The 16,397-nt window shown below is 42.5% G+C and overlaps 1 protein-coding gene across 4 annotated transcripts in view; it reads right to left on the bottom strand.

The window, feature by feature from the left end:
- Positions 1-16,397, bottom strand: part of SORT1 (sortilin 1) — a 71,372-nt gene that overhangs the window by 19,288 nt on the left and 35,687 nt on the right. For 2 of the 4 annotated variants that reach the window (XM_029228979.1, XM_029228976.1), the window contains exons 4-8: positions 10,864-10,966; positions 10,166-10,330; positions 7,021-7,094; positions 4,084-4,133; positions 3,058-3,188 (exon numbers count right to left, since the gene is read on the bottom strand). In XM_029228979.1, coding sequence (XP_029084812.1) covers positions 3,058-3,188; positions 4,084-4,133; positions 7,021-7,094; positions 10,166-10,330; positions 10,864-10,966 — 523 coding nt within the window. The remainder of the gene's footprint in view (positions 1-3,057; positions 3,189-4,083; positions 4,134-7,020; positions 7,095-10,165; positions 10,331-10,863; positions 10,967-16,397) is intronic. The other 2 variants (XM_029228977.1, XM_029228980.1) reach the window with 1 other exon arrangement.

Genomic DNA, 16,397 nt, shown 5'->3' with positions numbered 1-16,397 from the left:
CCTCGTTGCTGCACGCGGGCTTCCTTTAGTTACGGTGAGCGGGGGCTACTCTTCGTTGTGGTGTGCAGGCTTCTCATTGCAGTGGCTTCTCTTGTTGTGGAGCACAGGCTCCAGGCGCGTGGATTTCAGTAGTTGTGGCACGCAGGCTCAGTAGTTGTGGCTCGCAGGCTCTAGAGCGCAGGCTCAGTAGTTGTGGCTCACGGGCTTAGTTGCTCCGCGGCATGTGGGATCTTCCTGGACAAGGGCTGGAACCCGTGTCCCCTGCATTGGCAGGCGGATTCTTAACCACTGCACCAGCAGGGGAGCCCTCAGATAATTCTTAAAATGATGACTGCTGCATAGAAGTTTGGTGCCTTTGAGACAGTCCTGGCATAATCCAAGAATTAGATAATTAAGGGTCTAGAAAATGGAGATGAAACGCAGGCTTGGGAGATCATGAGGAAAGTCAAAATGTGACATGTCTCCTTTTTTTTTTTTTTTTTAACATCTTTATTGGAGTATAATTGCTTTACAATGGTGTGTTCGTCTCTGCTGTAGTGAATCAGCTATACATGACATGTCTCCTCTTTTAAGGAAGGCTCTCAGAACAGCCATGATGGAGGGAACATGCCAGGCTGGGAAGAGGCCAAGGAGAGTCAGAAATTAATATAATGAAGCTGATCAGGGAGTATTTAGCTGTTAAAAGGAGTCTGTTGAGGAGGCAATTAACACGTACTGTCTGATAAATAGTTTAAAATAGCTTCTAGACACAGTTTAGGCAGGGCACAAGAATTAGTCCCAGGGCCTCCTTATGTTAAATACTCTTCAGTGACAAGTACATTTAACTTATTTTTCTAACTCACATCTTAGATGTTTACTGTGAATCTTACTGTCACTGTTATAGGTAGAAACTAGAGTTCAAAAGCACACAGCAGAATTTTAATTTTGTAACAGCACAGTGTATAGGCGACTACCTCTGGAATTAGACAGTCTGGTTTCCACCAGGGTTCCACCTCTGGGTGACCCTAGACAAGTTACTCAATTTCCTCAAATAAAAACCGAGATAACAGTATGAACTTATAGGGTTGTTGGGAGGATTATTATGAAAGTGCTCCAGGGCGTGATCTGTAGTTACTATGTCTACTTCCCCATCTCCAGTTCTCTCTGAACCCACTCCAATCAGCCTTTTAACTTCAGTACTCCAAGGAAACTGCTTTCATCGAGGTCACCAACAACCTATACTTTTCCAACTCCAGTGGATAATTCTCAGAACTCATCTAACGACACATTTCAGCTGAGTTTAACACAGCTGACCACTTCTTCCTCCTTGAAACATTTCTTTCACTTGGCTTTCATGACATCACCTGTCTTACTTCCCCCACCTCACTGGTCCCTCCCTTGAAGTCCTCTTTGCTGACTTGAACGGTCTCTTTCCAACCTTTCCCCGCTGGGGTGATTCAGGGCACCAGGTGCTCAGCCCTCCCGCCTCTTCTCGACTGACTCATTCCTCCACAAGATACCATCTAGTCACGTGGCCAGATGAGATTATGCCATATGATTACACCATACAATTTTGGAAGATTCATACACCCAAGTGTTTACTTGACATTTCCACCTAGATACCTAATAGGCATCTCGCATCCAAAGCTGAATTCTTGATTTTCTTCCCACAAACTTGCTTCTCCTGCAGTCTTTGCCGTCTCAGTAAATCGCACCACCATTCACCCAGTTGCTCAAGCCAAAGACTCTGAAGTTACCCTTGGTTCATCTTATTCTCTCACAATCCGCATCTAATCCATCAGCAAACACTATTGGCGATACATTTAAAACTATATCCACAACCTTACCGTGTCTCCCCTCATCCACTGTTAACAGCCTGGTCCAACGTACCATCTCTCTCACTGCTGCTCCTGCTGCTTCCATTCCTGCCCCATGAGGCTACCCTACGCACACCTATTCTGTCAGAAGAGAAGGCCAGTTACGCCATTCCCCTGCTTGCAACCTTTTCACAGCTTCGCAACACGTGAAGAATGGAAGCCAAGGTCTTAATCACAACCTACAAAGGCCCTGTGCGATCTGGCCACTGGCTGCCCATCTCTGGACCACCCTTCCCTATGCTCCAGCCATGCTGCTCTTCTCACTTTTCTTCAGTATTCCAAGCATACTCCAGCCTGAGGGTCTTTGCACTCACTGCTTCCTCAGCCTAGATGTCCATGCGGCTGTGCTCTCACTTCAGTCAGGTCTCAGAGAGCCTATCCAAACCACCCTATCTAAAACAGTGCTGCTCCGGGACTTCCCTGGTGGTCCAGTGGTTAAGAATCCACCTTCCAATGCAGGGGATGCGGGTTTGATCCCTGGTCGGGGAACAAAGATCCCACAGGCCGCGGGTCAACTAAGCCTGTGCACCGCAACTACTGAGCCTGTGTGCTGCAAACTACAGAGCCCACATGCACTAGAGCCCACGCGCCACAACTAGAGAGAAGCCTGTGCACCACAGTGTAGATCCCACACAGCGAAATAAATAAACAAACAAACAAATAAGTAAAACAGCGCTGCTCCAATTCCCGCCTCTTTCTACGTATTCACTCTGCTTTAGGTTTCTTCACAGCTTTAATCATTACCTGATATTATATCATATTGATCAGTTTAGTATCTATCTCCCTACTTGAATAGAAACTCTGAGAGCAGGACATTTATCTGTTTTGTTCACTGCTATATTCCCAGAACCTATATACCTAGTATATAGCAGGTACTCAATTAATGTTACATATTTCCATTATCTTTATTGAATAATAAAGGCAAGTAGATTGCTTTTTTCAGAATCCATGTCTGAGTAAAGCCCAAACACTGGGTCTACATATCCCAAAACAGATACCAGAATTCAGTTGGTGACATAGGCCAAAGTACAGAGGAGCCCAGAAGAGTCAATCAGCCTCTATAAAAAGAATCACCTCCAAATCTTAGTGATATTAAATATGCAAAGGGCAAGTAACTCCATCAGTACATGTAGTAAAAGCTATCTATTTGAGGCATATTTACAGAAATATCAGAACCCATAGAGAAGAGGCAAACACCCACCTTATCAGCCATCACAGAGGCAAAAAGGAAACGTCCCCCAAGACCAAATGAGTAGATTTTCACACCAATGGTTTTGAAGCTTTTTCCCAAGTCTGAAGTTCTCCGTAATTGCAGTGCCCCAAGGTCAGCTTCTTAAACAAGACAAAATATTAATTAAAATTTCACTTACTTGTGAGCCTCTAGTTCAAAACAATTGTTTTAGAATTGTTCTTAGTTTTATAGCAAAAGAATTTTTAATCTTATGCATGTTAATCAGGTAACAATATAAAAGGATATAGAATTAGACACAGGAAATTCACAGTTGGGTTTTATCTTTATACATGTCAGGTTTTATATTGGACAGAAAGACAGTTTACTTAATTCCAGTACAGTGTTGCATAAAAACACCACAGCATCCTGCTTTACTTTCTTCACGACACAGTTTGCAATTATCTTATTGTATTTGAAGTTGTCTTGTTTGAGTTTCGGTTTTCCTGTTGATCATCCAACATCCCTACTTGAACTGAGGCTCCATAAGAGCAGGCCTTGGGTGTCTCGTTCTCGCCGTCCTGAGAATGGTGTTTAGCAAACTACTGCAGGTGCTCAAATGAATGGATAAATGAAATGAGTCTGCTGAATGAATAAATGAAAGATTATGCTTTCAGCTTTGAAACTGTGCCGCTGATTGGAAAGCCAGCGGCTTCCACCTACACAAACACAATCCATGTTCTTTGGCAGAAATCACTATGCATTTCAATTTGTTATTGTTTGCAGCTTCATATTTACTTTATGTAAATACACTGCTAAAATTAAGTATACTGTCTCTGTGTATAGCCTTCATTTTTTATTTGATCGAGGCAGAGTACAGACTTGGTTGTTTGTACTTTCAAGATTTTAAAAATCACTAACAGCTAGCTATCTTTAGCTATTAAAATAACAAGAGAATGGAAACATCTTTGATGCTTCTACCTCTTACAACCCTCTTACAGAATATTCTACCATGAATGGACACCAGGACACTCTTTTCTGGGACTAAAATATACTTACTGCAGGAGCCATTCACATAGGTGGTAAAGAAGATGGTGTTTTCTGATCCCCTACAGTGAGGCAAAGACAGAGAAAAGACACGGTTCAAGACTGCTAACAGACTGCATCAACCTTAGTCACTTAGTTCCAAGCAGGTCTAATAAGGGTCACCTATGGGTACCAGCCAAAACAGCCTTCTTGGATGCTGTACACCGATTCTTTCACAGCCTCACATCAAGGTTCCCACAGTCTGGCCCCCAGGCATTTTCCACACGCCACTACTTCTTTATGTGAACTCTTCCAGCCGGTCAAACTGGTCTCCTTACACTCTCCAAACCTGCCTCTTGCATTTGCTCATATTATTTCCTTCTTAAAACACTTTTCTCTCGTGTGACCAAATCTTACCCTCCCAATCTTCAGGCTCCAGGTTAAAATCTAACTCTTCCATGAAGCGTTCCCTGTCACTCTAACGGGAAGCCTTCTTTGGTGCAAACTTCTAGAGCAGTGGTTCTCGACCAGGGGCGATTTTGCTCCCAAGGGACATTCTTGGTTGTCACAACTGGGGGAGGGGGACTGTTACAACTGTTTAGTGGGGAAAGGCCAGGGATGCTGCTAAACATCCTGCAATGCTCAGGCTTTCCCCCCTGCAACAAAGAACTGTCCAGTCCAAACATCATTAGTGCTGTGGTTGAGAAACCCTGTGCAAGAGCCCTGTGCTACTCTGTGTCAGCCACTTGGCACTCCTTCGTCTCCTGTTTGGCTATTTTAATTGCATAGTGTTTGTCTTAGCTCTCCTACTACACTACTGAGTTCTTCAGGGCAGGTACTAAGTTTTATGCTTTGTTGTTTCCCCTTAGAACCTAGTTCAATGCTTTGCATGAACTAAATAATTTAGTTCTTTCACCTCAAATAGACAACTAGGTCAGAGGTTGAATTATTTAAATTCTAACTTGGAAAGGGAGTTTCCAGGGAACTAGATTCAGGCCTTGATAGTACTTATAGATTAGCACCAGCAAAAGGTGCTGGGTCTCAGACACAGAGGACAAACTAGTGGTTACCAACGGGGAGAGAGAGGAGGGGAGGGGCAAGATAGGGGTGGGAGATTAAGAGGCACAAACTACTATGTATGAAATAAATAAGCTACAAGGATACGTTGTACAGCACAGAGAATACAGCCAATGTTTTTTTAACTATGAATGGAATATAATCTATAAAAGTTTGAATCACTATGTTATACACCTGAAACTAATATAATATTGTAAATCAACTGTAACTCAATTAAAAAAGGGTGCTGGGTCTGAGCATGTTCTTTCAGAACTTTAGATTGTAACTTCCTAGAAACCAAAGATCTAAAAGGTGAGTAAATAGTTACCAGCAGCCCAGATCTTATATTTAGACACCATGCAGAGAAACAAGTTACAAAAGTAAAAAATCTTGTATAGGATACAAAATAAAATACCATTTAAAAATAACTTTTTAGTTTTAAAGATGAGTTTTCTATTTATTTCTTTTAGCTTTACTGAGGTATAACTGACAAATAAAATTGTAAGATATTTAAAGCATACACTGTGCTGATTTGATATACAGATGTAAAGGTGAGTTTTAATGATCAAAATTATTATAGTCTTATTTGAACACACCTTACATATTTTAGGTCTATCAGGAGCAAAATAATTTGTTAACTTTGTTAGTTTAAAAATTCCTTCCTGATAAGACCATATAAGATATAAACACAATTAATTAAAATACATAAAATTAAGCAGATGTGGCACGTGTACCACAGTGGTGCTGTAGAAACCTAATTTAACCAGCATTTTCTAAAAAAGGACGCTTTACTTAAGCACCATTTTTAATAGTTTATTTTGGTAGATATACTTGGCAATGTCTATATTACACATTTCCCTATCTCCCTAAGTAGAGGACATTAAATAGTGAACTCTTCCTTGGGATTACGGACCATGGTTGTCAACGTCAACCGTATGAAACGGTAACAGTGTTCCTATTGGAAGTTACTGAGGCCTGTGTGCTCTCTTGACACAGCACTAAATCCTTTCATCCCGCTGCGTTCTCTGTCTGCCTACTCTGAGCGTTCTGCCTCCATGTGGCTCCCAGGCAGTGGACTCTCAGGCTGGCCTGTGCTTGCTGTTCACACTCACATGCCCCACCTCTGGCAGCAACCTGCTATCAACTGGGAAACCAGATCAACAAACTTGCTGAAATTAGTCAAAGAGAAAGAAGAAAGAGGCTCTAAACAAGGGTCTGAGCCTAATCAGAGTTTTGGAGGTATGAAGGCTCAGAATTCTTGCTCAACCGTCCCCCAAATCCCCCAAACAAATCTCCTTTCACAGAAGGAACAAACTAAAGCCCAGAGAGGTTAAGCCTCGACTAGCAGCTGATCCAGGTTAGAACAAAGGTGACAGGACTCCCAAGTAGGAGTCTCCTCCCTCCCTCCATCGTCTGTAAGCCGGGGTTCGGGAGGGGCACTGAGAGAAGTGAATGGATTTTGGTGCACGGACCGTGTGACTCTGGCAGTCGGGAAGCTCTTTGAGCTTTCTTCCTGATGCCTCACTACATTCCACATAACTGAAATGGATCTCTAGAGGAGACCTCTGTGTGCAGAGAAGTATGTAAGTCCCCAGATCAACGCTGTACTTCATGCTCTTGCAACCGATGTCACCATTTACATAAAATCAACCATTTGCAGGCAGCAGCTATTCACTAATGTGCCTTGTTTTATACTTTACGTTCTAAAACTTAGTGAGACTAAGTCTTCTTTCCCAGAAGAATCAGAAGCTCCTCCAGGTCAAGGTCTGCGGCGTACCCCTCTCTCGCATCCCTTATGGCACCCTGAAGAGTACTCGGCACATAGTAAGCGCTCAATATTTATTCCTGTGACTTCTGGCAGCACCGTCAGGAAAGGTTTAGGGCCCTGCACAGATGGAATGTTCTGTTACTCACCATTTGGCCAAACATACTGCTCTGTGGATTTCTTCCCATTTTCCCCCAAAATTCTTGGACACCCACAGGCCATTCTGAAAGATTATAAATGACTTATCAAAATTCCAGCTTTATCCTGTGCAGCTGCTTGTATGACCTTTAATAACTCATATCCAATCATTCAGGACAGTAAAAACACACACTGAAGTTCCATCCAAGCTTCCTGAGCTCCACAGACACACACACGGTTTATGGGGGCCCTTTGGGGTCTTGTAAGTTCAGGATAACAAATGCTTATGAAGTGACTACTGTGTGCCAGGCACCATACCAGACGTTGCACTGCGGATACAAAGATGAATACGACACACTCCCCGTTCTCAAGGAGCTCACAGTTTAACAAGGGGTGCACATAAGGAAGTTCAATACATGTGGTAAGTGTTACGGAAATATGGTCTCTGGGGTAAGAGCAGGGAAAGGAGGGACACTACATCAGAGATGGTTTGTGAAGAAGACAGCTGAGTCTTAAATGATGAGCAGTGTAACCAAAAGAAGGCAAATGGGAGATGAGATATCACTGCACAAAGATAGACTAGTACAAGCAAAGGCAGAGAGGTGATGAAACGTCTCAGTGTATGCAGGGAGCTAAAGCCTTCAGACACAGGTGGAGCACACATTCCAAGGTGAAGACAGGAGGAGCCAGTGCTGGGTTGGGGGTGCACTCCTTCTATGCCATGCTGAGGAATCTGGTCTTTCTTTTATATGAGGTACTTGAAGTAGGTGAATGACACAACTAGTTTTACTTTTTTAAGAGGAATACTTGGGCGACAGTGGGAAAGATGGATTTCAGAGGGTTCAAACTAGAAGCAGGAAAAGCAGTGACTAATTGCCACATCAGTTCATTAAGAGTTAGTGAGCCCTGACACCACGGCTGGGAGGAGGAGGCTCAGGAAGAATTTAGATGCTGGAGGCCGTAGAACTGGACGGCTTTTCCTGTAGGGCAGGACGGAGTGTGTGTGTGTATGTGTGTGTGTGTGTGTGTGTGTGTGTGTGTGTGTGTGTGTGTGTGAGAGAGAGAGAGAGAGAGAGAGAGAGAGAGAGAGAGAGAGAAAGCTGAACACTCTGGGATTCTGGGTGAGGGGAAAGCAGCACTGTGGAATCTTTAGCCAGCATAAGGATGAAGGGAAGAACATGTCTGAGACACAGCAAGGAAGACGTCAGCTTTAGATTGAGTTTGAGGGACCCATGGGACATCTAGCTAGAGATACCCAGGGGACAGCAAGATAGGCATTTGCAGCCCTAGGAAGAAGCCAGGACCAGAGACAGGGGTTTGAGACTCTTACGCATTACAGTGGTAGTAAAATGGTAAGAGTGGAAGAGACTGTTCAGAGTAAAATGAGCAGGGATTTAAGGGGAGGTTGAAAGGAGTTTAAAAAAGAGACCAAGAAGCAACCATTAGAAGGTAGGAGAAAAACAAAGGGAATGATGTCACAGAAGCCAAGCAAGTGGAAGGATTGGTCAATACTGTCAAGTGCAGCAGAGACTGACAATTTCAGTGACGTTGGCAACACGAGCCTAGCGGGCCCAGATTCAGTGGAGGTGGGACAGAGGTGTCCCAGTACAGCTGAAATTAAATGGTGCAGACCTAGGCAGAATTACCTTCAGTGCTCCTCCACTCTCACCCACCATTCTTCTTTCTTTAACTTTTCCTCCTCTGGTAATGTTCACCTCCCAGCATTTCTAATCTACCTAATTCTACTCAGAAACAGGAAAGGGTCTGGTATCACCTATTTGCACTTCAGTACAAATTGGCCCATCTTCTCCACCCTGATTACTTGTACTTCAGACTTACCCTTAATGGGAAGCAATTTCAGGTATAAAGGCAGACTGTGCCTGCCTCTTCCTGAGGATAGCCTGCTTTGATAAGCGTAAGATACTTGATAATCGTGATGGGGTGGCCAAAGGCAGATCAATGGTTCTGTCCATTCCTATGGGGGTCTCTCTGTTCCCTTGAAGGGCCTTCAGCTCAAGCTGCTGAAAGCCAATTCCCAGGAATTGTTGCGTTAAGATCTAAAGCCTACCCAGAAGGCGAGTTTCCTTCCTCTGGCCTCCTTTGGCTAAGCTTAACTCTGACCTTCCTTGAGTCCTCCAGCCTCACCTCAACTCAAAGATCTGCCCAAAGAAGGCCCAGAACCCAGGCCTCTCTTCCAAGTGCCCTTCTCCTCCTCTCCATGCCATCTGTTTGTTCAGCCCAACTTGTCTATATTTGATAATCCTATTTCTGTCCCCACAATGGTCATTACGGCAACAGCTCTCAAATTTTAGTGTGCAGGCTCAGCTGGGGAGCTTGTTAAAAACACGAGCAACCTCACAACCAGAAGTCACCAACATACTATATCTGGATCGGGGCCGAGGAGTTTGTATCTTAAACCAGCGTCCCAAGGGTTTCTATCTGATGTTTGCTGGTCATTAGACCACACTCTAAGCAATAAGATGAGAGACAGCCACATAAATATAGAGGGCAATTATGACTACCATAGTCTAGCAACTCAGCCACTCTGGGCCCTTAACATTCATGATACAGGAGACTGATCCTCCAGGAAAGGAAAAGCTGAGCTGCTCCTCAGGGAACTTTCAGAAGAGAGGCAGGAGGGACAGGGAGGGACACTGGTTTCTGGGGAGAGTACAGGAATGTGGTAGCGGGCACAGGGGTTTAAGACTCTGGGTATTTAATACATGGGTGTCAAAGACAGAAATCAACAGGCTTTTATACCAGGGACCTAAACAAAAAAATTATAAAGATGTGGTTTGGTCATAGGAAAGGAACAATAACATCATTAGGAGTTTGACAATTTATGCTTGTCCCCTGTAGAACAAGAAGGATTACATTAAACTGTTTTCTAGTTCATTACTCCAACAGCACATATCTGTTCAAGTTTTAAAAATTGTAATGACAACTAGACATCATACTTATCTGGAATAGATAGCACATGAAAATTGTGCCCTTTACCATATAGGAAAAAATGCAAAAAATACATACTTCATACCATTAAGAAGTCACTAGAAAACAGTCCAACATAAAAAGCATTACCTACAGGGTCGTTTTAAGACAGTATATTTTGAGACTATAAAAGTGCAAAAGGCAAGACAAGCGCTTCACCTAACTTACTTCAGTGCTGAGAGCTAAAAGGTAATCAGAATTCTGAGGACTATACATCATCTGAGTCAGAGGATGAAAAGGGAGATTGGTCTGAACAAAGTTCTTTGCAAAATCGGATGACCTGAAGATTCTTCCTCCGTGACTTCCTCCCGACACTTCTGCTGTTAAAATCACCTGATCAGGGAGAAGGAAGTTCGGCATCAGGGTATAATACTATGAAACTACAGCAAGTTCTTGCACCATTTTCACCAGACATTTGTTAAGAACATTTCAGTTCCAAAAGTAAGAAGAGTTAAAAAAACAGATTAATTGGTACACTCTACTCCTTCAAGTATTAGTCTGATCAAAAAATACTGTCCTGAATTGAGCCAGTACCTTTTATCTATGAAGTTGAGGCTGGTCAGTTTGAGATTAGCCAGTTTCCCCAAAGACTAAAATGTTGCCTTAAGATGTATACCTTATAATGCTAAATAACCACCACATAATTATGAAGAGTTTTGGTGCCTCTTGGACAGGGTCCAAAAAAAGAATCTGTGTGCTAAATTCCATTCTTTTGTGATCAGTATTAAATCATGTTTAATTTTTAAAACACAGTAAGAGTAAACTAAATATATTGCTGTGTACCACTGGATCATTCAAATATCAACATCTGACAGCCCTGTATATGGTATCATGCACAGCTTTGTATATGTGTGAACGAGTCTCACCTTCCCAGAGTTCTCAGGACCAATAGCCATGCCAAATTCAGTCCGAATGAAGGTGTTATTGATGAGGTTTGTAATATCCTTAAAGTTCTTTCCATAGTCCTCACTGAGAGGAAGAAAGAAAAGACAAATTTAGAATGCAGAGGTCACGGACACTGTTGGGTTCCCACCCAGCTTCCATCACTCTCGCCGACTTTACTGAAGCACTCACCCTCCTCAAGAGGTCACAGCTTCAGGGAAGTTGATTCTACCCGTACCTCCAGTGGTGGGCCTGATTAGTGGAAAGAAGTTCCAACCCCTCATGGGTGATGGGGTCAGGAGTGAGGGGGTGATCCAGGCTGAGCCAGTAAGGCAAAAGGGGGGAATTGGGGTCTATTAGGAAACACATTTAAGACAACCACCTAATGAAATGATCTGTCTTCCTTTAGATCAGTGGTTCTTAACCAGGATATTTTTGCCCCATCCCCCAACCTCACCAAGTAAACATTTGGTAATGTCTGGAGACATTTTTCATTATCATAACTCAGGGTTGAGGTGCTACTGGCATCTAGTAAGTAGAGGCCAGGGGTGTTGCTAAACATCTTACAATGCACAGGAGTCCCATAAACAAAGAATTATCTGGCCCCAAATGTCAACAGCACAAGGTTGAGAAACCCCCATGTTGTAGCATGTGAATGCAAAACAAAAAAGTGCTATAAGCATTCTGATACAATGAGAACACAACTTGAAGATGAAGCCAACATAAGTGGACAGCACTGCTGAGGCAATTCTGGAATTCCAGAGAAGCAGAACCTACGACCCTGGATTGAATTGACCCTGAAACCCATCCTTCCTCTGTATTTAGTTATGAGCCATGAATTCCCTTATTATTTAAGCTAGTTTGAGTTGGGATCTCTGGTAAATGTAGCCAAAGGCTTTCTAACTAATCTACCAATGCACAGTACTCACAATAAAGCTGTAAGTTAAGTCCCCCACCAAAGTTACCATCCCTAAGCACAAGTCTCTTAATGCGTGCAGCACTCAGCTAGGGAAGACAAAGAAACTTAATCTCAACTCTTGGGTTGGTAAAGCTTTTCCCAAAAGTTCATTCCAACAATATCTTTGAGAGGTATTAAATTCCATGTTTAGATTTCAAAAAATAAAACAAAGTCAGTAGCTGTTTAATTTTGACAGGTTTAATACTATACACAGTTCTGTTACGATATATAATGCTAAAATCTTAATATTCATTAAGTTTCAATGTCCACGAGTGATGACCACTATGTACGGCAAGTTAGTTGCCCAGTGATAAACGCAGTGTACAGTGGTCTTCAATGATAGTATATATGACTTAAAAGATGGTACAATTTTGGTAGCAGCCTCAACAAAGAAAGAATCACAGAACCACAGAACATGAGAGACACAAGGGACTGAAGAGCTCACCTTGTCCAAATCCCTCATTTCACACATGAGGAGGTTCAAGGGGAAGCAATTCATCAGAAGTCAACCAGTTAATTAAGGGCAAAATTGAAACTGCAGTCCAGTTCTCTTAACTCTCAGCCCCAAACTTGAGACAACTTTTAATTATGTGTTAGGAATTCTTCCTTTGCAACCTGCGGTCTTTCTCTTCCTTGCCAGGGATTGTGGCCTGGCAGGAAAGATCAGCTTATAGGGAGGTGGAGAGACACAGGAGGGAAGAATCTCTCAGTGTCTGTACACGTCCCCGACAGAATGCTAAAGCAAACTACATGGGACTTTAAGGTGTCTTCCCATCTCTCAGAACATACCCAGAGAAGAGTCCTAGTTAAATAAAACAGGGATTAGGTACCACCCAATTGATTCCCGTACTACTCTTTCTTGGCTTTGGAGTACAAGAGTTCTTATCTTCCCAACAGCAGGCCAGGAGATATGCATAGGGACTTCCCTGGTGGTGGCGCAGTGGTTAAGAATCCACCTGCCAGCGCAGGGGACATGGGTTCGAGCCCTGGTCCAGGAAGATCCCACATGCCGCGGAGCAACTAAGCCCGTGCGCCACAACTACTGAGCCTGTGCTCTAGAGCCCGCGAGCCACAGCTACTGAGCCTGCGCTCTAGAGCCCGCAAGCCACAACTACTGAAGCCTGCGCGCCTAGAGCCCGTGCTCCGCAACAAGAGAAGCCACCGCAATAAGAAGCCCGTGCATCACAACGAAGAGTAGCCCCCGCTCACCGCAACTAGAGAAAGCCCACGTGCAGCAATGAAGACCCAATGCAGCCAAAAATAAATAAATAAATACATTTATTTTAAAAAAAAAGAGAGAGATGCATAAACATGTCCTAGTTCTACAGTGCCTGTATCATCAATAGCTCAGACAACGTCTTAAGTGGTCTGCAGTGGCTCGATTATCACCCGCTTACACGTTGCCGCTCCTTCACGACATCCCGGGGACCCTCCACAACCCTGCTGACAAGTCTGCTTGCTTTTCAAGAACTTGGCACAACAAACACATCCCTGCCCTTCAGAAAAGGGAAGCGACATGAGCGAAACAAAAATGATCTGCTGCAACACTCTGACACTTTAGCCAGTTAAACAAACGGAACACAGTGGACTAGTTTCAACCTGGTAGGATTTAAAGCAGGGTTTTGTGGAGGCCGCATTGGGCTCAGGGATATATTTTAATATAGCACTTTATTTTAAAGTAGTTTTATTTTTTATCAGCATTATATCAGCATACATGATGTATCAGGAAGAGGAAATCAATGAAACACCCTGAAAAATAAATCACTTTTCAAATTCCATATGATAATAATAGAGATATGAACAGTAGTCAAACATTAACAAAGCCCTATAAAACCATCTGTTTTAGAAATAAGTCTTTTTAATAACAATTCTATACCTCAATCCTAATATCTGCTCTTTCTGGTTACTAAAAATAAATGATCACTTTTGCTTAAATCTGTGGTATAAACACACATAAGAATATGTACATTTATAACAAAAAATAGTGCTGGAATACAAATATTTTTGGAATAGGGCCTAATACCCCTAAAGAACATGAAAAATCTAGACATTTAAATAAATGGGAAAAAAAAAGGTAATCACCACATGGAGTCCTGGTAAGATATAGCATCAAAATTCCTAGTAAGTAGAGAATGGACTTGAGGACACGGAGAGGGGGAGGTGTAAGCTGGGACGAAGTGAGAGAGTGGCACGGACGTATATACACTACCAAATATAAAATAGATAGCTAGTGGGAAGCAGCTGCATAGCACAGGGAGATCAGCTCGGTGCTTTGTGACCACCTAGAGGGGCGGGATAGGGAGGGTGGGAGGGAGATGCAAGAGGGAGGAGATATGGAGATATATGTATACATATAGCTGATTCACTTTGTTATACAGCAGAAACTAACACACCATTGTAAAGCAATTATACTCCAAAAAAGATGTTAAAGAAAAAAAATGTGTTGAATGGATAAACCAATGAATAAATGAACGGATGCAAAAAAAAATTCCTAGTAAGATGAAAGATTCAGGAGGGCATTTTTCCAGAAGATTCACATGCTGACTGACACTCAACCCAAATGTCAATAGCCAAGGATTACATCTTTGTTTTTGAGAACTTTTCATTTACAATAGAGAGGAACTTGTGACACCTGGCATCTGACCTGCAGACATTTAACGAGAAGTAACAGTAAAAGAATCCTGGGGCTTCCCTGGTGGCGCAGTGGTTGAGTCTGCCTGCCGATGCAGGGGACACGGGTTCATGCCCCGGTCGGGGAAGATCCCACATGCCGCGGAGCGGCTGGGCCCGTGAGCCATGGCCGCTGAGCCTGCGCGTCCAGAGCCTGTTGCTCTGCAATGGGAGAGGCCACAACAGTGAGGGGCCCACATACCGAAAAAAAAAAAAAAGAATCTTATAATATCTCAGAGAATCTTATATTTTACTTTTCTCAACAATCAAAAAACCACAAATATCCCCATTTGGTTCGCTTTCAGGACTAACCATTTCTCTACTCCTTTAGTTCATTTTTGCCATGATTAAGTCACTATACATTATTACATAAAAGCAACAAGGATGACAACTAAAAAAATGATAGTTTTATAGTTTTCACTAATGGGGAAAGCTTATACAGTTAATCTTCATGATTCACAAATTCCATACCTGCAAATCTGCCTACTCACTAAGATTTGTAACCCCATACTCTTGGCACTTTCCTAGTCATTTGCAGACATGCACAGGGCAGAGAAAAAAATTTGAGTCAAAAATGTTCCCACCTGAGGTCCAACAAGGGGCCACTCTGCCTTCTTGTTTCAGCTCTTATACTATGCCTGAGTATCGTCCTCACGGTCTATATAGTACCATGCATTTTGCATTTTTGTGCCTTTTGTTGGTGCTTTGCTGTTTAAATAGCCCCCAAGCATAGTGTTGAAGTGCTGTTTACTGTTTCTGGAGAAAACACGTGAGTCAGATAAGCTTCTTTCTGGCATGAGTTGGCTGTGAGCTCAATGTTAATGAATCAATAATACACATAAGGTATCTTTAAACAGAAATACACACAAAACAAGATTATGTACTGATCAACTGATGAAAATGAATGTTGTGGTCAGAGGTTTGCAGGAACCTAATTCTGTATTTCCCCCAGGAGCAATGGTTCAGTATTCACTAATTCAGTATTCACGAAGACTGTAGAACATAACTATCGTGAATAATGACAATTAACTGGATTGAGATTTCCAGTTAAAAGATCAGTAAGGAGAATGTAGGTTATTAAAATGTGCCAAAAGAATCACAGACCTGAAATCACTGCCAGGTAAAATTGGCAGAACTTGAATTTACATTAAACTAAACTCCTAATACTTCAGTCTCTTTTTTTACCCCAACTGTCTGATGCTACCTTATGTGCTTTTATTTAATATTTCATTGTGTGTTATCCTTATTGGAAAAGGATGCATGTTTTCTATAGCTATTTTGAAAATATAAGAGGGAAAATAAAGAGGGTAAAATATTGTAAGTAAAATCACAAAACTTTTTTTATCAGAAGGAATATGAGTATGTAACTGAGGTCCTTATTTTGCTTTGATAAACAAGACAACCCTAAGAATAGGTATTTTCATGGGAATATTTCTTAAGTGACGAAAACCACCTCGTTTCATGATTTTTATATGCCCTAGGTTTGTAAAAGTGAAGCTATAGTAAAATGCCATCATCATACATTTCAATAAACTTTTTCTTTAAGAAATAAAAAGCAGGAAAATATATTTTGTAGATGGAATTTATGCTAACCTTGTAACTAAAATATGCAGTCATTGTTAATGATCTACTGCAGTGAAAACTGAACCAAGCATATCATTAAAAATGTTGTCATAGGGGCTTCCCTGGTGGCGCAGTGGTTGAGAGTCCGCCTGCCGATGCAGGGGACACGGGTTCGTGCCTCGGTCCGGGAGGATCCCACGTGCCGCGGAGCGGCTGGGCCCGTGGGCCATGGCCGCTGAGCCTGCGCGTCCGGAGCCTGTGCTCCTCAACGGGAGAGGCCACAACAGTGAGAGGCCCGCGTACCGCAAAAAAAAAAAAAAAAAAAGG

This window comes from Monodon monoceros, unplaced genomic scaffold (genome assembly GCF_005190385.1).
Source record: "Monodon monoceros isolate NGI ecotype Baffin Bay Population unplaced genomic scaffold, NGI_Narwhal_1 Super_Scaffold_18, whole genome shotgun sequence".
NCBI lineage: Eukaryota > Metazoa > Chordata > Mammalia > Artiodactyla > Monodontidae > Monodon > Monodon monoceros.
The sequence above is the reverse complement of the archived record's forward strand: the minus strand, read 5'-3'. Positions and strand labels throughout refer to the sequence as shown.